Below are 21,503 nucleotides of genomic sequence, written 5' to 3'. Positions count from 1 at the left end.
GCGACGATTGTCGGGGCTCGAGCTACGGTTCCTAGCGGCGTTCTGATCAGCTCGGGGGATGGGATCAACTATCGTGGTGTCGAGAGTTATTGAAAGTGGCTCTGCCAGGTAATCGTCGCCGGTAATGTTCAGAGCATCAGAGAATGTGGCGGCGAGAGCTGACTCTTCTTGGTTGGGGTTGGGAGGGCGGGAGGTGGAGCGTGCACGACTGGCGCTACTATTCCCGCGAATGGACGAAGAGCGAAAGATGGCGCCGTGGATGCTGTGGCGGTTGGGATTGCGAGAGCTGCTTGACTCGCGGCTGGAAAGGAGCGAATTGGCGGTGTAGCTGCGAAGATTAATGATGCCACTGAGCCGTCGTCGCGCCGATGACGTTGCGGATGTTGCTGTTGAGGGAGAGGGTGTGGACGAGGCAAGAGGGTCGAAAATGGCAGGCGACGGAACGGCTGCGGGTTGGGACAGCATTTTAACGCCTAGTAACAATCGACCTGCCTGGCCCCAGTTGGAGGTCAGGTTGGCCTGTGGTCGCGTGAGTTTAGGGGGGGCGGAGAAGGGGGTTAGGGCGGGGGTTGGCGTGCTGCTCAGGTGCCCAGGTGCCTGGATTTGGTGCCCAGTGCTGGATGCTGCAGCACTATGAATGAACGGGGAGTTATACGACGTTGCCAGGCCAAGTTGTGATAATGCGCCTCGGCGTGTAGGCGGATATTCACGAGTACTGTATGCAGGTCCAATGTCTCATTAAACTCTCGAATAAAACTCTCGAGCAATAAAGCGAAGCCCCATGAACAGGGGATGGTGAACACGAAATGGAAGAAATGAACGGATGGATGGATGGATGGATGATTAATAGGTGTAGCGATGTACTCTATGTCGGCCTACAATCGAATGAACGACGCCAGCTAGCCAACAACAGTGAAAAGACGCCCAGAAAGATTCACTGGTCGAGGTACGCAAAAAGATTCTTGATAACGTGGTATTGCTGGCTGCTCGAGTGGCTGAAGACGAACTCGGGCTTTCATAAGACGAGGCTCCTCGGGATGTAATGTATAAGCTGCAGCAAGAAACAAAACAGGGCGTCGATGGGTATAGAAAGTCGGGTATCTACAGTACAAGCAGTCAGTTCATCGGCAAAGCGTGCAAGACGATATTACTGGCGAGCCAACGTAGAGGTCGAGGACGTACACTCTGTATGTGAGGAGGAACAAACCAAGAGAGCGGTATGCCGAGGGATGCTGCAGAAAGGATGTCGAAAACGCCAAAAAGAATTTCAGAAAAATCTAGACAAGGAAACAGCTGAGGCACGATAGGTAATATACCGAGCAGCATTATTGCACCCGTCGGGATCGATCTGTCATGCAGTATCCCAAACATAGTATATGTTAATCTACACTACACTAAATTATAACGAGCTAGGGGGTGTCAAATCCACTGGGGCTCAGATGGCGCGAGTTCATGATGATCTCTCCATCAGGATGGTTGAGGATGCAAGCAGCTGCTTTGTTGACCAGGAATGGCCTTCCTTGGACGGGCCATGTACTATAGTACGGAGCCGATCCATTATTAGATAGCTTCCATGTACATGACACACCCCACAAGGTGCATTAGGTCGGAGGATTGACTGAAGGAGTACCTGGAACAATATCGTGGCCATCATGAAGATACCTAGCGTCCTAGCTGACTGCATTAGATCTAATCACGGCCCTACCTATTGGATAAAGGAAAAACCAGCCGTTCTAGCGGTCTGGCTAACGGGAGCTGCCAGTTTAAGGACTCGTGATGGCGATGTCCGGCCAGCTCAAGCACTTCAAGGGTCGTGTGGAATAATATAACCTGAAGCTCTATTCGAGACAACACGCCGCCGGCAGACACTTCAGATCGAGGCCTACGAAGTATATGGAGTGGTAACGACTTGGCAAAATCCTCATATGCCTTCTGATTCGCCTACGGTCACTGTCTGTCTCAAAACCACTACGGTACCTACATGTTATTCATTACACGCATCAACCGCGAGCCTGACCAGATCAAGTATGAGACTCGAGACCCAAACAGCAGCCCCAGTCAAGCCATCAGGCACTTGTACATGACACGCTTTGTTCTGGCTGGCCTCTTCTCGGACAAGGGACTAAGAAGAAGACATGGTCTCAGATATTGCCCAAGGCTTCACTTCACGGCTTGGGGATGGGGTTTCTACGATGGCTGTCGTTCTCCTTCCTCTTGCTTATGCATGGATGAAGGACTCATGCTAGCTCCGGCAAGCATCTGGGACAGGATATCTGGATGCTGAATAGTCGGACACGGGTACCTAGTCAGCCTGCAAGTTGATCCTACTGCGACGTTCTGGGGCATCTTTACTTAAATGGGGAACCTTCTGGATTTTATCGCAATTATGCCTACCCCGGCCAGTACTCCAAGTACGTAAGGCAAAGCTCTACCCCCATTCGCCGGTACCTACTTACATAGTACCTACTCGCCTGGTACTCGCCTACCGCATTGGCACTGCATGGGGTGAGGGAAAACATACGTGTAATACCTAACGCAGAATGCAGAATGCAGTACCGATGAGTGGAGAGGAGAGAAGCCCGCAAAACCCCTTGTAGGTAGTGTAAGTAGGTAGTTCATTTAAAGACGACCGGTACATACCAGGATAGTACGCAGAAAGTACCGTTCTTGGCCTGGGTCCCCGTTCTGTGACTGCTTATGACGATCGCCCAACTATGCTGACCTTGATCGTGTAGTGTTGACTACTAACCTGACGTAAACTGCCTAATAGCGTGCTAGAGTCATCACCTGGATTTCATCAGTTCATTCTACTTCGTAAACCCAAGTCTAGCGTGTGGATGGGATGTACATGTACGCGTACTGTAGATCGCAGGGCAAGATAATTCCACCAGAATTTCGGACGTCAAAGTTGCAACATTCTCTTGCGCAACTCGGACACAACGCAACTGTACTACCTACCTACTATGTAAGTAAGTACCTACGCAGACGTTGCCACCGGCATTGACCTGTCATGGTAGGTATTTACGGAGTGCATAAGTCAGCAAGCAGGAATTATCACGGTTCTGTCATGGGCTGACATGGGGCTGGCATGGGGGGTGGGCAGAGATGGGCTACACTAAACTTCACCTAGCACTCGACCTCGAATCCCCCACTGCAGAATCCACCTTGGTGTAATTTTAGCACACCTTCCGCGTGAGCGCTTGAGCGCGAGGCTTTGTTCGAGTGTTTCAGTTTCTGGAATTAGCACCAGAGGTGACCCGGTCCAGAACCAGCTCGCCAGCCAAGCAAATCAATTCTTAGCCCACCCCGGGTTTCAAATGTCGGTGCTGCCGATACTACGGTAGGTACCTGCTCTACTAAGCAAATACACTACCTACAGTAGCGTGCAAGCTCGCTGCACAATTACCTGCATCTATGGCCATTCAAGCCTCATCTGCCGGAGCCCCATCCAAGACTGCGATACCTGTACCTATTTACCAGGACGACTACAGATACAAAATCTATATAGTGCATGCTTCCATATCAGATTTTCAAGGAGGTTGATAAGATTACCTAGGTAGTTTATAATACTGTAGGGTAATCTATCTGTTATCTGACTAAGAAGTTCTGTGCATATTGATTTGAATGCTAGGTTATTTACATTGGTACGTTAAGTAGCAGTAGTCAGCCAACTTCTGTTTCGAAACATTTGACATTTGAAAGTGAACTATTAGCCCAGTATCCACAACAACAACAACACCCCCAGATCTATCTAAACCATGTGCTAATTAGCGCAGTAAGTCATGTGTGTCAAAGCATAGTGAGTGAACTACGGCTTTCATCATGGTCATATGACGGTTATGTGAAGTTGGTGATGAGTCCTTTTAGATAGAATCTCTCCTAGCTCTTATGAGAACTTGTCCTGGTACCTCACTTGCATTACTGAGCCAGTTCTTATTCGTCATGAAAAGGCTACACAGTAAACTCTCCGTCGTAATTATTGTACTATTAACGTCATCCTAATACTGGTTTAAGAGAGGAGGCGCAAGTAAGTAATGGCTCAGCCCTATTACTTCGTATGGTGGTTACCAAAATTGATCTATGCTTACCTAAGCCCACCTACGAAAGTACCTATTGCAGAGTCATGTGATAGCCCTCCAGTGCTACCTTCAAATGTTGTTAGGTACTATGTAGTTCATTGGTGTCCGATGATAAGATGATAAGCGATCCCGATAAGCATATCCATGCTCCGATAAGGGTCCCTTGGTCATCTTCAATCGTCACTGTCAAATATCTCCTCCTCCAGTTGGAAGAGCACTAGCTGAGGCACCCCCGCGCAACCGCTTCGTGATGTTTCGCGCGTATACGTCGAAGTCTTTGGTGAGAGGCTTTGCCTCGCCCAGGAGTGCCACGGCCAGGGCTGCGCGTCTCTCATTAAACCGCAGCCTTGCCACCGTCAAAGTTCGAGATGCTAAGGTAGTCAAAATCCTTTTCCCAAGCCGTTTCCACATTATGGATGGACATGTGCATATGTAGACACATCTTCTAACTGCCTCGCTAGGAACCTACTGAACTAGATCACATAACAACGCTTCCAAATGGTGTTCGCGTGGCATCTGAAGCGCTTCCCGGGTCTTTCTCTGGTGTCGGTGTTTATGTCGAGGCAGGATCGCGATTCGAAACTCCCCAGCTCAGCGGCCTGAGCCACCTTGTCGATCGTCTAGCCTTCAAATCCACAACTAGTAAATCCAGTGAGGAAATTCAAGAGATTGTTGAATCGCTTGGCGGGAACATACAAAGTGTTTCTTCCAGAGAATCCATCATGTACCAAGCTGCCACTTTCAACTCTACAGTTCGTGCCGCAACCGAGTTACTCGCCGACACGATCCGAAATCCCCGCATAACGGAAACCGAAGTTTCTGACGAGCTTGAGACTGTCCAATATGAAATCACTGAGATATGGAAGAAACCAGAGCTCATTATACCCGAATTGGTACACATGGCAGCTTTTAAATCTAATACCCTTGGGAACCCCCTCCTATGTCCCATGGAACGCATACCCCACATCAACAAGTCAGCCATTGAGGCCTATCGGGATACATTCTATCGCCCAGAAAGAACAGTGGTGGCCTTCGCTGGCGTGCCTCACATGGAGGCCGTGCAATTAGCCACGGAGTTCTTTGGCGACATGAAGTCCACAGGACCACCACTGCTATCGAGATCTGGCTCGGAAACATCAGTTGAAACCGAGGCTTCTACTTCATCTTCATCATCGGCCAGCTCCACTCAACAATCTTCCAGTATCTTCTCTAAGTTACCTCTTTTCAAGAAAAGTCTCTCCACCTCCGCAAGCGCGAAAGCTGCTGTCATGAATTCTACGCCTCTCGTTCCGACACTGGAGGACATTTCTGCTCCCGCTCGGTACACAGGAGGCTTCATTTCGCTCCCTACTCAACCACCTTGCCCAAATCCTATGCATCCCAGCTTCAGCCACATCCACATAGCATTTGAGGGACTGCCCATAGCCTCTAAAGACATATATGCACTAGCAACATTAAACACGCTGCTGGGCGGTGGTGGCTCGTTCTCTGCTGGTGGTCCCGGGAAGGGCATGTTCTCTCGATTGTACACCAACGTTCTCAACCAACACGCTTGGGTGGAGAATTGTATGTCTTTCAATCAGTCATACACGGATTCTGGTCTATTTGGCATCTCTGCATTATGCACTCCTGGCAACACTCAGCGTATGCTAGATACCATGTGCCAGGAACTTAGGGCTCTTACCTTGGATACGGGCTTCTCAGCTCTAGGTGAACTCGAGGTACAACGTGCCAAGAACCAACTTCGATCGAGTCTATTGATGAACCTCGAAAGTCGCATGGTCGAGTTAGAAGATCTCGGTAGACAAGTTCAAGTCTATGGTCGGAAAGTACCAGTGCAGGAAATGTGCCGCAGTATCGAGAAACTGACCATACAAGATCTTCGACGCGTCGCCAAGATGGTCATAGGGGGTCTCGTTCAGAATGAGGGGAAGGGTAGTGGCGCTCCCACGGTCGTGATACAAGAAGCAGATGCACCGCACTTTACAGCGAAGCCAATGACCTGGGAAGAAATTCAAGATAGAATCTTCCGGTGGGGTCTCGGCAGACGGTGAAACTAGGTTCGTGAGTGAAAACAATAATGGTGGATGGGGTCTGCCGTTTTATAAATTCCCGGGGTACACACCAATCTCGAACGGTGGCGCGGTGTACGAATTAGGCTGCGGGAAGAATTTTGGAAGCATTATAAAGGCCGAGTCCTAGCATAGATAAGACACCGTCACTTGTATATAAATATGTAATAACAGCATTAACGAAGAAATGGCACATTGTTATGACTATTAGAGAGTTTGTTCTTTCCCACATTGAGCATGTCTTAGGCTAATTTTTTTGTTAAATGACTTGAAAGATAAGAAACCTGTACGAATTCTACTTCGTTGTTTTCATAATCTAGTAATGTCTATTAGGCTGCTAGAACATAGTTATGAAGCAGCAGTACTGAGCTTAGATAAACGAGGTGATAATGTCGACAATAATCTTGCAGTAAACACTCCATCATCAATGCTGAAGACTATATATACATAATATATTACAGGCCCTTTGGCAGCGTCACAACGGTCATGCGGCCGCCTTGGATCCGTGCTCCTTTCTCCTTAGACGCAGAACCTCCTACCGTCCCCATGGTGCCCTCAGGCGCATCAACAGTGACGACGATAGCGCCGGCGGCATCTCGTTCCCAGCTAACACCTAGCGGCCCGTACGGCGTCGGTACCACACCCCTAGCCCAGCCGATATCCTCCGTAGCCACGGGATCAACAGCCCATTCACGGAAACCCGGCCGCGTGGGCCTGACGCCGAGCAAATAGGTGCTGAGCAACGGCGTCACGCCCGTCGACCAGCCGTGGGACAGACTCGTATCGGCGGCTTCGTACTTGCTCCCGTCGGCCCCGATGCCCTCCCAGTGCGTTGTCCCGGGATCTTGACCCGCCATCCATCCCCACGTGCGTCGTATCAAGTCGATCGCGCCCGCGACGTCGCCGGCCTCGAAGCGCGCGGCGCCCTCAAAGTACGATATAAATGCGTACACGCGCGTCGAAAACCCTGCCCCCAGTTCCTCGCCGCCGGCATCGTAGAACGCGTTCCCGTAGAACCGCGCGTGATGCGTCGAGAGGTAGTCTAGTGCCGCGGACGCAGTCGTGCCGTTCGCTATCCCTGATAGCACAGCGAGACTGTTTCCGTCCTGCGCGTGCGCGGCGCATCCCGTCCCCGTGCATTTGCGGTCGAAGTACGCTAATGCCGAGGGGTCCCAGAGCGTCTCCTGGAAGCTCTGGGACACAGCGGCTGCTCGCTCGCGCCATCGGGCCGCGTCTTGCGTGGCGGGTGTGGAGAGGAGTTCCGCGAGCTCGGCGGCCTTGTTCAGCGCAAGCACGTATAGGGCGCTGTAGTACGCTGCTGAGCCCGATCGTGGCAGAAACGCGTAGTCGCCGTATCCGTCCTGTCGTACGAGCAATTGCGTCGCGGCATCTGTGTGCGCGGGGTAATACGTGTCTAGGATCTTTGTCAGGACGGAGTAGTGCGCCTTCATGTATGACGTGTTTCCTGTGTAGAAGACGTAGTCCCAGCTACAGGTGATCCAGTACAGCGGGTAATCGAAGAGTTGCAGCGTGTAGTGGTTGATGCTGGCTGGTGGAATCCATCCGTCTGCTCGCTGGTGGGCAGCGAGGTCCTCGAGGACATTGAGGGTTGCGTCCGAAGCGTCGGCGTGGGAGAAGTAGCTTGTTAGCGATGCCACTGCTAGATCCCCCATGTATGGATCGCGATCCCGCTTTGCGCCGTCATGAAGGACGAGCTTGCCGAGGAGCGTAGCGCTTGTTGCGCCCCGAGGCTCCGTGTCGTTGGTGCGAAAGATATCCGTTCCCATTTCAACTGTGTAGACACCATTATACCACCATTGAGTTAGGTTCGTATCAGAGCATTCGAACCATCCTGTGAATGTGTCCGCAGTCCCTAGATATCCGGACCAACGCAGACTGACGGACGAAATCTCGACTTGGCCTTCGGCGGATGTGTACGGCGAGTCTGTTGTCAGGGCGTCTAGCGAAATCCGCACATATCGAAATGCATGCAGGCCATCGGAACAGACTTGGTCGTCATATTCACAAGCCCATTGATCTTCCCAGGTATATGGATTATTCTTCACAGCGATCTAGGGATATGTGAGCGCTAGGACTTACTACTGAGATAACGATCTTATTTCCTCACCTGATCTGTTCCGGTAGTGATGAGTTGGGGCGGATCCTGTTATGAAAAAAAAACACACTTAGCTCCTACGATTCGGTGCTGAGTCTCATAGGAGAACCCCCCGGTTATACGAGTATGAAGCCATGATATGAAAAACCACGTACTCCTTGTGCTCTGTCTGAACGGGTGTAATCACTACGTTCAGTAAGATATTCAAGTGCCTCTGAAAATGCTAACCGCACCCCAGGAAAAGCTCCAGACGACCCATTCGTCGAGCCAGCAAACTCGAGCAACAGCTGACCGACCACATTCTGTCCAAAGTCGACGACGACTGTCGGGATTTCGTCCGAGCCATCAACTCTAGTGAACACAGTCGTGGCAGACCCCGTGACAAGCCCATCGGCGCTGTCGACATTCCCTCGTGTATGGTTCGACAGTATTGTTACCGGACGTACGATGGCGCTAGTCGGAGCGCGCACGTACTGATGCCAGCTCGGTGAGTCTGCGGCGCGTATTGGCGATGACCACACGAACACAGCCGGCCAGAGGACGGAGATGAGCGAATGTGTATACATTGATATGTCAAGTCCTCGCCTTTATCCAAGCGATACGTAGCAGAGCAATAGCAGGATACGAGGCTGCTAGATGTGAACGTAGTTATATATAAGCCATAGACTGTGAACAGAGCATCAGACGCCGTACACCATCATCCATCCTTGCAACGTTCCATCCGGTGTGAGAGGGGCTGTACGCGTTCGCAGCTATGCGCTGTTTGCTGGTCTTGTCTGCGAGACTTGAAATCCAAGCATTCCGTGGCTCGGCCTAATCCAAAACTAGAAGCATTCACCAACCCCGTCACACAATCTCGGCGTAATGACAACCGACCCGTCGGGCCCGCGGGGGTTGTTGTGGATTCCCATGACGCCGATAGACCCTGGAACAGGATCCTCGGCCATACGCATGGGGCAGGTGAGAAACGGGCGCGGACCCCGGACCAAGCCAGCGCCGTGTCGATGATCATGTCCTTCGCATTATCGATACACGGTAGCACTGAATGCCCGCGGTCAGAACTTAGCGAGAAGGTTACAAATGCTGTTCCCTAGCTTCTCTGGCCGCGTTATGCATCAGTATCGCGTAATATTTTGCCGATATGTAGTTTAGGTTGCATCTTATGAGTGACCTCAAAACCATCCGATCTATAGTTTGGACAATGCGATGTAACTCAAGAGATAGAGAACATAAAAGGTTTCGCAACACATATCACGCATTGAGACGATGTAAAAGAAATCAAAGCGCTTCTATTAATCAGTATTGAACGCTTCAGTTTGGAATCCTGCTTATAGCAGGATCTAAACATTTATTCTATTACTTTTTCCCCCAACGCCGTCGAGCAAGAAAGCTGTTTGGATGCTCGAGTCACCTTGTACTTAAATTCACTTTTCGGTGGGAACCAGGCATCAAGTGGATTCCACCTTGGCCATTCTCTTGGACATGCTTTGCGGAGGTTAGTCTATGTTCTAGAACACCAACGAAAATTAAATCGAAGATCATCGAATTTAGGACTTACAAGTCATAGAACGCAAATTGACTAGGTTGACTGCCAAACTCGTACACAAAGCGAGATGCCAGGTAGCTTCCGAATATGGCCCTAAGATAAGCGTCTGGAACACGCGAAATAATGTCGTCAAGTCCAAGCTTGTTCAATAAGAGCTTAGGGAGGGCATCGGCCAGCACAGATCGTCGAATCTTCTCGTTGTGCCACAAATCAGACTGCTGCAGTGACTCATCGAGGTCCGTGATAGCAACAGACAGCTTATCCGAAAGCACTGCACGAGGCACTCCAGTTTGCTCGTACTCTCTCCATATGGCTTCGAATTCTAGTCGGGCATTTCCGCAGATAGTCTCTTGAACTTCTTTCACGTACGCTTTGTAAAACTCGGGCGCTCGGCCTTGGTCATCGCAACACATGTTTTCTTGGAATCCTGCATCATCGAAACTGAGTGCTGCGAGAACTTCCAGTGAGGACGACGTAACTCCACCCTTATTTGCAGAAGCATCTTTGAATAGAACACATCCAGCTTCTTCCAGCCGGAGTTTGGCGTCTTGTGTGATGAAGAGATTGGCTCCTTCAACGATATAAGGTATTTTGGTTCTTCCATCTTTAATAAGCCTGTTCACAGTGGCAAGATCGATGGACTCAGGGCGACCACCACAAGGGACAAAACAATCCGTGAGATCCGAATCCCTCAGATGAAACACATTGCGGAATGCGGTTCCATTATTAACGAATTCACCAGAAGGCAATGTGATATTTGAGTCGTCGCACAAGACACGATAGCCATCCTTTGACAGCTTTGATATGTCAAATTGAGAGATCATGACCCGTTTCTTGGCCAAACGTCGCAGTTCATCCTTGTCAATACCATTGGGATCGACCAAGACACCGGAACCGTCGACAATGGAGGTGTATTTCTCATTGCTGAGAAGGATCTCGTTGCTTCCCAGATCGCCATCAGGACCGCCAGTTTGCATTTTTTTGACAGTGGCAGGATCAAGGTTCAGCTTGCGGTAGATGCCTTTAACATATTCTCTTACCGACAATGTAGTCATGCCATATGCGTCGTGCGGAATACCACCCAGCCTGGGGGATTTGCCTGTGAAAAAGGACTTCCACCAAGGAGCACCTCGTAAACGAGCATGCTCGGTAGCCCAATCCACCAAATCAGCCGTGTTTTCGTCGGGGCCCATGAATAAAATCTCCTGCTTGAGATGAAGGTCAACTATAGGATTCTTGATGCCGGGGGTTTGAGCAGGGAGGAGAAGATCCAGAATACTGTCAATGTATTTCTCGAAAGCTTCGCGTGCTCTGTCTTGCTGTTTGGCATCAAGTAAAATCACACCCTTTGAACCACCTTCCGGAATATCCTTATTCTTGCGTTGCTGCGTGCTAGCAAGACCGTAGTTTTCATCGAACAGATTTCTCGCATTGATACTGAATGCCTCCTTGCTGCGGGATTTCACGATTCTGATACCGCCGCGGGCGACATCCTTGAATCGGAGATGGAAACCCCGTGCTTCGGCACTAATAACAAGAAACATGCCAAATAAACGACGGGGATATTCTGACTCCGGAAGAAATTTTGGATCAAGACGGAAGCTCAAGGCTACTTTAGTAGGCGTGAAGTAGTTGGTTTTCAGAACAGCAGTGTTGAATATTCGGAAAGCGGTCATCACCATCTCCTCATGTTCGTTGGACACTTCTCTGCTGATCTTTTCCTTAAGAAGAGCATCCGAGAGAATGTCAACGGAAGGAGTTGGGGCAATGACATGGCGTTCAAATCCTGCTCCAACAGCTAGATGAATACTGGCAAAGGCTGCATACAGAGACCTGACCAATTCAGGGTAGGATGAGATGATCTCTAATATGTAGTCAGGAGTGAAAGTCTCAGAGCGTAAGCGGCGCTTAAGCTTAGAGAGCATCTCGGCATGCGCTGCATTAGTAGCATTTAACGCGTTTCTGATGGATGTATACTCCGACCCTAGGCGGTTCAAAAAGTGCTGGACAAAAACCCAGACGCAATGTCCATAGACAGTTTCTTGAAGACTTAGCTGTCCAGATGCAAACAGTGGATGAAGCTTGTTCTGCGGGATGCAGTACAATAGAGAGATTTCTTTGGTGATTTGGTGGATTGATTGCTCCATGGGCATGGATAATTTTTCTGGGGTTGCAGCTGGTTTCAGGTAGATACTCATGACGGTGATGCCGTTTGAGAATTGCTCAACATATTTCCTGGAGCTAGTAACTCCGTAATAATGGTACAAGTCGCTCAAAGCGCTGAAAAGTCCACGAGCTGTCCGGGAACGGAATGCGACGACGAGACGCTTCTCCTCCGTGCCTTCGATATCGAATACTTCAATAACTGGCCCTGTACGGCTGACAGCGAGCTTGATGATGTCATGATAGATCAGCTTAGTATTCTTAGTCGCCTTTGTCAAAAACATCCTATCGCTGATGACTTCTAGACGCGTCTCATTCGGATCTGGCCTAGAATCCACGAATTGGCACTGGTACACGAAGTAGCAGCGGAGAGAAGTAGTGGATGTCTTATCGTTGGATAAAGACACGGGTGAGCGGAAGGTTTCAACTCGAAATCTCTTGTCGGGGTCTGTGTGATCAAGGTACTTCGCTTCCAGTCTGTTTTCGTAACGCGGGCCCTTGATGTTAGACAAACCAGGTACACTGGTGTCAATGTAGATAGCGTGATCTGTAGCCTCCATGTCCAGCTGTATCTCTTCACGCTTGTCTATGCGTGAGTGGGCTGCGACCTTGGCGGCATACATCGATGTTATTATCGTGGCAATAACCTCTGCTTTCTCCATCTGAAAGTAAACATCGTCGATGCCCAGTTCATTATAGAACCAAGATATTTGCTCATCCAGATGCGAGGCAGGAATCCAGCCATCTTTCTCTATTAGTTCCTTGACTGCAATTTGTTAGCAAAACAGACAGTCTAACTCGCTGTAGTAGAGTGGGAGTCTTACCTGTGGCCATCTGTGCTCCTTTGCCCTTGAACTCTGGTGCAATATATCCGACTGTAGCGGATCGTAGGACCTTGTGTCCATTCTGGCCATTAACCTTGTCACTACCAAGGGGGACGCTGAAATGAGTGGGCTGCGGCGATGGATGGCGAGACACCTGCTCATCCTTGACCTTGCTTAACAGCTTATTAGCAGGAGTCATGGCCTCTACTGAGGCTGAATCTTGGGAAGCCATGGTTTCTCTGTCGTGATGAGAGCTGTCTAGCAAGTCTAATTGTTCCGTATAACTGGTCAACCTGGCAATGTGTGAGTTGGGTGTTTCCAGAGTCAACATCTTGACGATCATAAGTAAGAATCGTAAACCGGTCCCGCCAATAAGCTAGAGAGAGAAAAGGAACAATGAACACCTAGATATGGACTGTAAAGTGAATTTCCCTATCTTCAGAAAGAGGCAAAGGGCAACTGTAGGTGTAGGAAGAGAAAGGGAGGTAGAAAGCCACGGCACGCAAGGACTCAGGAATGACAAGATACAATAGGGGATTTCATTGTGTTATAAAGTGGCAGCTTGCCAGGGGCATGTTCTCTGTCATGATTGGCATGGAGGTTTGTCAACTGGGCATATCTAGTTATGGTAGCGATGTACCAGAAACTGTGATATGAACGGGTATTCACACCCTGGGGTGTTCTCGTATTGACTGTGTTTATGCGGGCCGCGTAGCAGCGCATGCAGCCGTCTACAACCAGCCAACTCCTGCAGAATAATCAAGACGGGGAGATGGAAGTAGGGTATCATTATAAGGTATCATGACCGATTCGCTCTCCCGCGTGCAACCTGGAAGGAGGAATTATCGCCAGGCTGCTGTTGGTTGGTCCGAGAGGGACCCGGCGGGCGAGTGGAATGCGTGCGATTAGAGAGAACATATCAAAAATAGAAAGCACACCAAACAAACAGGCTGAAGACCAACCAAGACTTACCGACAGATAATGATCTATCAAAAACGGGAATAGATTTTCTGGGCTTGCTGCGCGGAACTGTAATTGTGACAGCAACGGCAGTGGTCCACAAATGTAATGGGAAAATAGGCCGATCTGCTGGAGACGGATAGCTCGATGTCGAGGTCTAGACGTTGAAATGAAAAGAATAGGCGGATATTCACAGCAGCAGCGGCTGTCAAAGGTTGTAGGCCAAGGGAGGGTTGGGTGGCAAAGCTGGTTACGATACTTGATGCAATGTCAATCTGCCAACAAATTGACCCAATGAACTCTGAAGCTCACAGACAATACACGCTGAACGGTGTTATTGTCCTGTAATTGTGGAAGGGATGGCGGCAACAAAGACGATGTGAGATGCGAGCCAGGCAGGTGACAGAAGGTGGCAGTGTAGATTAGGGAGGTATATAGATAAAATCGTGGTAATTGTAGATGCGTGTAGGTAGTAGGTCCGAGGTATATATGTTGGATTGTCAAGGTAGGTATGTCATGTCAATGTATGTAAATGTATGATGATGACGCAGGATAACTGAACCTTGGGCTGAGAAAGCGATACTGATAAGATCAGTCAATCGGCAGGCCTGGGTAGTACAATAGGAGGTCCCCCGGTTTTCGCACTGGGTAGGTAGGCACAGGCTCGACAGGCACAAAGACAAGACAAGCTGGAACTATTGTGCTTTATTTTTCTTGTCCGGTGCACCACCGCTTGAGGCGAGGCCAAGGCTACAAATAGACACGAGGAGAAGTGGATGTGGTGCCAGGAACAAAGAGCCGTAGGGCTGGGGCTTGGTCTGGCTGGGCTAGGCAATAGTTGAAGGTTGTTGCTGGTAGTAGAGGGGGATCTTGTCCATGATAGGCCGGATGAAAGAAAGATAGAGGTGTTGAGGCGTGGACGGTAATACCGAGTACGAGTCCACGAGTCCAGGCGCACCGTCACAGATTGATTGCATACCTACCTACTTTTCGCCTGAGCAACAGGACTCACGAGGTGTTTATATATCTCCCGGCCACAACCACGGGGTTCCTCAGAGCATGCGATTGATCCGATCGTGAAGGCCAATTCGTTCCTCTGACCAGCCGGCCGGCCGGCCTACATGCTAAGGAAGTATTAGTACACACTACATCCAACGTACACACGCTACACTGCTGTAGGTATTCCCAACAACCCTGTTGGCGTCATTCTGGGCGGACATTTCAAAACGACACAATACTGTATGGGTATACGGAGTACCACCAACGTCAAGCATGAGGAGGCCAGAAAAAACTTCAGTCGAGGTGACGAGCAATGAGCGTCGTATGCAGCCAGTCCTAGCCGGAATGGGACGTGGGCTGTGTTGCAATTGGCCCCGACTGTGCGGTACCTGAAAATCTACTACTCTCGTGTACCCAGATATCTACTATCTACCTAGTACCTACAGGTACATTTATGTACTTACCTACCACTGTTTCTTTCGAACATACCAGTCTACAGTGGGCTAGCAAGTTGGTCAGTGAGTTCGTGCTACCTAGGGAAGTAGGTACCTATCTCCAGCTATTCCTGGGCATCTTCTAAGAAACCGCCTGGGCTAGCGTAAGATAGGTCCCTACAGGCAGGATACGGGTACCTACCTACTATGTACAGATAGGTACCTAGGTAGTGTAGCATACCTACGGTACCTGATGTGCCTGAATCGTGCTTCGCAGTTACTTACATACATACCTAAGTACCTAAGGTTGTATGGAACTTGGAGAACTTGGAGTAAAGTACCTGATACAGGCCCCACGGGTACAATGTCTGGACAAGCCTACCTCCACCAGTCTGCGCCAGATAAACAAGCGGTGTCAATACTTATAGTGATACGGTACCTGCCTATGAATACTACTATTTACTCTGCATTAATAGCTGGCCTTAGGCCGGTTATAACCTTAGCTGTCTACGTGACAGCAATGGCGACCTTAGGTAGGCGGTGCAAGGAGAAGTATTTTGCATGTCTATAACTGGGATAGAAACACGCAATCCAGACATGAAGTTTATAGCTTGTGCGGTGGTGAGTGGAATTGAGAGGTATTGATGGTGAAATCGATGATGAATTTTACGTACTGCAATGCGTATCAGCAAATCGATGCTGCCAATTCTCCACTGGCTACGGGTATATGGTACGTACCTACATACATACATGTATGTAGCTTGGGTGCTATGTTAAAGGCGAGCGGCTATTCAAGGCACGTTGATACAGATTGCCATGCCCTAGACAAATACAAGTTGCCAATAATGTACATACCTACCATACCAGAGGAGTACCTATTGTTTCCCAATTGCAACTCATAATTCTCTATCCTCTCTCTCTCTCTATTTTTTAGACCCTGCCACTGATCACAACCGTTTGCTCTAGAATATGTCCCGGCATGCCCGGTGGCATTGTTACCAAGTATGTAGGTATCCTCAAGCCTCATGTCTTGCCTTCGTATTCACCATATGTACATGCCTGCTTAGTTAGTAAGTAGTCAGCTTTATTATTATGATGGCTTCTCATGTTGCTACCCTAGCAGGCATCTCTGCCATCTACTTACCCTCGCCAATTAAGATGGTCGTAAGGAAGCATCTAGAGAACATCATGCATTGCGCTAGGAATTTGAACGGCATCATACCTAGCATAGTCTATACATCATACTTATCTAAATGCCTACATCCTTAGGTATCAAGAGGTCAGAAGAGGTGTAGTATGAACTCGACGACATCTGCTCTAGTGCTGATGTACAGTTCAACGTCGGCATCAGTGTCCTTAGCTTCGCGATACTGTTCGGGTTTCGTCTGGGTAGGTTTCAGGGGTTTGGTGTTGGAAGGCCAGTGATATCAGGTAATATGAGGGCGTGGATGCACGCTGGTTCTAGAAGCTGCAAAATCTAAGATCGTGTGATGACCGAAGATATTGGCCTTGTCCATCTCGGGTATGGTTGTGCTTCTCGACACACAACCCCGGCGTGCACCAATCGAAGCGGATGGCCTGTTTCTTGAATTGCGCCTCTGCAACCCCTGCCCCGCGATCTTCGTCACGATCTGACAACACGCTGACGACGGACGGGTTGGTAGAGCGCCCCTGAGCTCCCCTGGCCGTCGGTCGAGCCATCCGGACCGTGCACGAACACTGTAACGGCGCCCCGACACCGTCATCCTTTGACTAAGACATTGCCGCGTCTTGCGTTCGGGTCACTCTTTTCGGTTTTCCATTACCCCCATTTTACCTGATAGTAGTTTGCCCAGCCCCAGCGTCTATGGGATACCTGTGGTCCTTGATGGTCAGCCGATCAAGTGCCCAACAAAACAGACCGATCCCGTGATAATCACTGTTTTCAAGCCCCCTAAGCTTACCTGGCTAGTGCTCGGGCCCTGCTCGGGGACGCCCTGGCATAAGCCGTAGGCTCCGTAGCACACACCAGTACCTGCCGCCCCTGTAGTAACTGTAACTTCTCTAGCCTGGTTAAACCCCAGGTTTTAGCCCTGGGACCTCCGGAATAGTCCACTCCTTCGTGCCCGTCCAGTACCCGTCATATTAGCCAGAGTCTCAGCCGATTGCGAAATCTTCTCCAAAACGAGCATCATGGGGACTGGCAATTTCTTTTCCACATACCTAGTAGAGGTCCACGGCTGTGTCACCGCTTCAGCTGCGAAACCTACTCAATTGTTGCTAGGACTAGGCACCAAAAGGGTTCACGTTTTGAGGTGCTTCTTGCCAATCCCATCCTCACTCCCACGATATCTGCGACATTGACGCATATCCCCTATTATTCATTATTACCTACGATTTGTCGGTCGTACAAACCAGTACTTAACGATTAGCTAAAAAGTACAAGGTCAGCATCCACTCAGACAACATTGATCTATTTTTCACTGCTACTTGGTACCTTCGGCACGTAGTAATTGTCGTCTACGCACCGAGCCAAGCTTTGCCATTCCTTCCGTGTGATGTTTTCCCAGCCGCCACCATCAAGGATTGTTCTGGTTCTCGGAGAATCAGATCAAATGATAAATAAGCACAAATCAAAAGGCAGATCCAAAGCTGGGGTACAGATCGACTCAACGCTAGGTTAAACAGACCAAACTATCACACGTGTACCCAATAGAGCTGAACAGAAACTCACGTTGGTCTCGATTTAGATGCACCTCTATAAGGCGTTAATGAGCAACAAGGGCTTGAGTGTCACGCATCGTGCCCTGTAATCTCATGCCGGCAACATCGTCGAGTTATGGTAGATTGTAGGGACTATAATGAAAAGCCTACTGGCTCTCTCAAAAGCCAATAGCATCTCGGCCCACCGACACGTCGCAGAGAGAGTCGGTTAGCCGAAAATACACGCCGGGTTTTACAAATTCGCACCATCATGGCCCGCCAAATTTGTAGCAGTCTCGGAGTGTTCACGGGCAAAATGCATATGGCGAAACATCGGCGCTACGTTGCTAGGTAGGTAGGTATCTCTCTGAGCTGCCGTGTCACTTCCACGAGCGCTCGGTACGACCGGTTGCACCGAAAAGCTTGTTGAAAAGCTTAGCCTGGCGGCACATTAATGAGCTCCAAACCATTACTTTGGCACAGATCATCTCAAGGATGTCGGATCTATTCCCGAACCCCAGCAAGCCTGCGAGAACGTACCATTATCTGCCTGGCATTCACACAAAACCGCCCGACATGCAACTGCCATGGTATTGCTATATCTCTGATGATATCCACAGATAACGACGTCTGAGTGCTTTGTGTCATGAATGATTAGCTCCAACTATCGTAGACCATCCACCCCACCTTGCGGGTGGTAGGTGGGGTTCTTCGGCATACACATACCTACGAAGTTACTCCAATACCACTTGTATGTTACGAGGCCTAAAGAGCTTCTTGATCCATTCATTGAGTCCAACTTCATCACGAATAATCTCTATCGTCCGCTGGATCGTCGTCGTACTCCGACATAATCCAACCCGTACCTCTCGGAATCAGCTTGAGCAGCGCTTTAGTCTAGGAGGGTATTCTGGTATGGCCACTTCAGCTGAGGTTTCCCCGTTTTCGGGCTTTCGCGCTCGGGCCGAAGCTCTCGATAGAGAGGATGGACTTCGTCACTTGAGAGACGAATTCCACATCCCAACTAAAGCCGACGTCAAGAGAAATACGCTGCTCGCAGGCGGTGAGATAATTGCCTCGTCGAGGGTATCTAGACAGGAGCTGAACGTCCGTAGATCGTAGCAATGACGCACATGTCGATGAAACCACGCCATGCACATACCTATGCGGAAACTCCCTTGGGGTACAGCCGAAGAGGACGGCGGCCCGCATCCAGCAATATCTTGCGACATGGGCAACCCAGGGCGTCCAGGGGCATTTCAAACCCCTTGAGGATTCCCCTCTGCCGACGTGGCTCGACGCAGATCATCGGGCAGCCAAAATGATGGCTCCCATAGTGGGTGCGGAGGAGACGGAGGTCGCTGTCATGCAAACTTTGACGGCCAATCTTCATTTACTGATGTCCGCGTTTTATCGACCTAACCCCAATGGCCGGCACAAAATCATTTTGGAGAGCAAGGCGTTTCCAAGCGATCATGTAAGTTTTACGTAGTGGGACTCTGCGAACGCTTGGACTAATACATATGACAGTTTGCTGTTCTTAGCCAAATTAGACACCATGGGCTATCCCCTGAGACCTCCATGGTAACTATTGAGTCGCCATTCGCAGAGGACCCAATCATCAGCACCTATGACATTCAAGCTTTGATATCAAAGCACGCGGCAGACACGGCACTCATCCTGCTCCCTGGAATACAGTACTATACCGGCCAGCTCCTGGATATCCCGACGATAACGGCATATGCCCGCAAGCATGGTATATTCATCATCTGGGATCTTGCCCACGCTGCAGGCAACGTGACCCTTTCTCTCCACGACTGGGACGTAGATGCCGCGGTCTGGTGTACGTACAAGTACCTGAATGGTGGACCAGGCTGTATAGGTGGCGCATTCGTACACTCACGGAACAGCCTGATTACGACCCCAGTTCTAGATGGCGAACCTGAGCCCGAGCAAAGTTATGGCCACCGATTATCGGGCTGGTGGGGGAACGAAAAAGGGACGCGATTTCAGATGGAAACTAAGTTCCATCCTGCCAAAGGAGCTGCTGGCTTCCAGATCAGTAACCCCAGTGTCCTCGACATTACGAGCCTCTGCGCTTCGCTCGAGCTTTTCGAGCTTGCTGGAGGCATGGCACCCCTACGAGAAAAGTCTAAGCGGCTGACGGCGTTTCTCGAGGAGTGCCTCGCGCAAATGTCGGAAGATGCAAAGAAGCTCTTCCGGACCATCACGCCGTCTGATCCCAACCAACGAGGCTCACAACTCAGTCTTTTGCTTATGGATGGTTTATTGGATGTCACGATGCACGGCCTACAAGAACATGGCATTATCGTGGACGAGAGGAAACCCAATGTTGTCAGAGTTGCCCCCGCACCGATCTACAACAATTTTAATGATTGTGTCGCATTTGTCGAGGCTTTCGAGACATCTTTAGTGGCTGCTCAGGCGGCGAAATTAAATAAATAAAAGAAAAGAAGTGGCCAGAGACAGAACGTCCCGAAGCAGCTTGAAGCCATCTACCTGCTTTTAGTTACTCGTTCTCTAAAGTCATCGCCCAGAATTTTTGCAAGGATGTGCTCCCCATCTCTGATTTTAGAATTAGATTTGCAAGTTATCAGTATCTTGAGTACATAAGGGGTTTTCAATGTCTCCCCTGCTGGGGAAGTATTCATTATGCGTAGAATGACATTAGATGCTGCTGCATGGTTAGGATTCTTTAAATTTCCTGTACTTGGCCTAGTCATACATACGTGTATGTACATACTGCTTAGGTAGTCTAGAATAAAGGTTGTATCCTGCTCAAAAACAACTTCGATTGGTGGGGTGGGATGAGGGTATGTGGCTCATACTCAGTACAAAGAAGGTCGATGTGGCGCCTATATTAACCCCACTTACAGTAGGTACTGGTGGCTTAGGTAGCAGATATGACGTAATGATGCCATCGTCACTCTTGGTATGATAATGCTGTTTGAGAAATCTTGGACTGAACCTGGTCATCCTCATGACCTGTGATGATAATAAAGCTTTAGCTACTCCATCCTACTGTGAATCTCTACGAACTTGCCCTGCACTCCAAAAAGCTCGCTGCTTGAACATAACCATTGTAACTAAGAAACACGCACCTGACCAGGTACAGTAGTATTCCTGCCTTAAATCACACATCACCCATTCCATATCGACCCAACACATCTAACAAGGCTCGTCGCAGAACTCACGCCCTTTCGAGCCCTAAAAACCAATATCAAAATGCCTCTCTTCTACTCCAAGGGTGTCGGCACAAGACATTTCGGTACCAACTTCAACGTTAGCCGTCACGGTGTTCACCGAGGACCATGGCGATTCTCATTCGGCAGATTCAACTGTTTCCGCGCTTAAATATTCGTTTTCCCACCACCCTACTATGGAAAACTTGTACGTGCCGGCCGCAGCCAGGCTCGTGATAGCTTGTCACGGGCGACCAAAATCCTTCCACATTACTGAGAGTAAAGCGCTTTCGAGGTTGGCGTTTAGGAGTTATAGAGCTGAGAAAGATCTAGAAGTGATTCTAGTGCATAGGGACGCAAGAAACTGTCCTAGGGGTAATAGACACATAATGGATCTAAGTGTTGCTGCCACGGATGTGGTGGAT

The 21,503-nt window shown here is 49.5% G+C and overlaps 5 protein-coding genes across 5 annotated transcripts; 2 read left to right on the top strand and 3 right to left on the bottom strand.

Annotated features, from left to right (window-relative positions):
• Positions 1 to 654: 654 nt before the first annotated feature.
• F5B22DRAFT_155291 (uncharacterized protein) lies at positions 655 to 1,534 on the bottom strand. The gene is made up of 2 exons (XM_047969190.1): positions 1,183 to 1,534; positions 655 to 1,101 (listed from the first exon to the last, which is right to left on the bottom strand). Exons 1-2 carry the CDS (start codon positions 1,369 to 1,371, stop codon positions 844 to 846), a joined length of 447 nt encoding a protein of 148 aa, XP_047835735.1. The 5' UTR covers positions 1,372 to 1,534; the 3' UTR covers positions 655 to 843.
• Positions 1,535 to 4,231: 2,697 nt separating this feature from the next.
• On the top strand, positions 4,232 to 6,361 carry F5B22DRAFT_585514 (peptidase M16 inactive domain-containing protein). The gene is made up of 2 exons (XM_047973500.1): positions 4,232 to 4,455; positions 4,541 to 6,361. The coding sequence occupies exons 1-2, from the start codon at positions 4,330 to 4,332 to the stop codon at positions 6,131 to 6,133; spliced, it is 1,719 nt and encodes a 572-aa protein (XP_047835734.1). The 5' UTR covers positions 4,232 to 4,329; the 3' UTR covers positions 6,134 to 6,361.
• Positions 6,362 to 6,413: 52 nt separating this feature from the next.
• F5B22DRAFT_155252 (Six-hairpin glycosidase-like protein) lies at positions 6,414 to 9,333 on the bottom strand. The gene is made up of 3 exons (XM_047969189.1): positions 8,423 to 9,333; positions 8,280 to 8,315; positions 6,414 to 8,223 (listed from the first exon to the last, which is right to left on the bottom strand). The coding sequence occupies exons 1-3, from the start codon at positions 8,831 to 8,833 to the stop codon at positions 6,607 to 6,609; spliced, it is 2,064 nt and encodes a 687-aa protein (XP_047835733.1). The 5' UTR covers positions 8,834 to 9,333; the 3' UTR covers positions 6,414 to 6,606.
• F5B22DRAFT_155244 (NAD-specific glutamate dehydrogenase) lies at positions 9,275 to 13,226 on the bottom strand. Its single transcript, XM_047969188.1, has 3 exons — positions 12,801 to 13,226; positions 9,826 to 12,742; positions 9,275 to 9,752 (listed from the first exon to the last, which is right to left on the bottom strand). The coding sequence occupies exons 1-3, from the start codon at positions 13,141 to 13,143 to the stop codon at positions 9,716 to 9,718; spliced, it is 3,297 nt and encodes a 1,098-aa protein (XP_047835732.1). The 5' UTR covers positions 13,144 to 13,226; the 3' UTR covers positions 9,275 to 9,715.
• A 5,564-nt stretch (positions 13,227 to 18,790) lies between these two features.
• Positions 18,791 to 20,341, top strand: F5B22DRAFT_632867 (kynureninase 1; the record flags this gene model as incomplete). Its single annotated transcript, XM_047976752.1, has 3 exons — positions 18,791 to 18,938; positions 18,991 to 19,352; positions 19,406 to 20,341. 3 exons carry the CDS (start codon positions 18,791 to 18,793, stop codon positions 20,339 to 20,341), a joined length of 1,446 nt encoding a protein of 481 aa, XP_047835731.1.
• Between the last annotated feature and the right edge of the window lie 1,162 nt (positions 20,342 to 21,503).

The sequence above is a fragment of the Xylaria bambusicola genome (assembly GCF_022495145.1).
Source record: "Xylaria bambusicola strain CBS 139988 unplaced genomic scaffold F5B22scaffold_2, whole genome shotgun sequence".
Taxonomy (NCBI): domain Eukaryota; kingdom Fungi; phylum Ascomycota; class Sordariomycetes; order Xylariales; family Xylariaceae; genus Xylaria; species Xylaria bambusicola.
The sequence above is the reverse complement of the archived record's forward strand: the minus strand, read 5'-3'. Positions and strand labels throughout refer to the sequence as shown.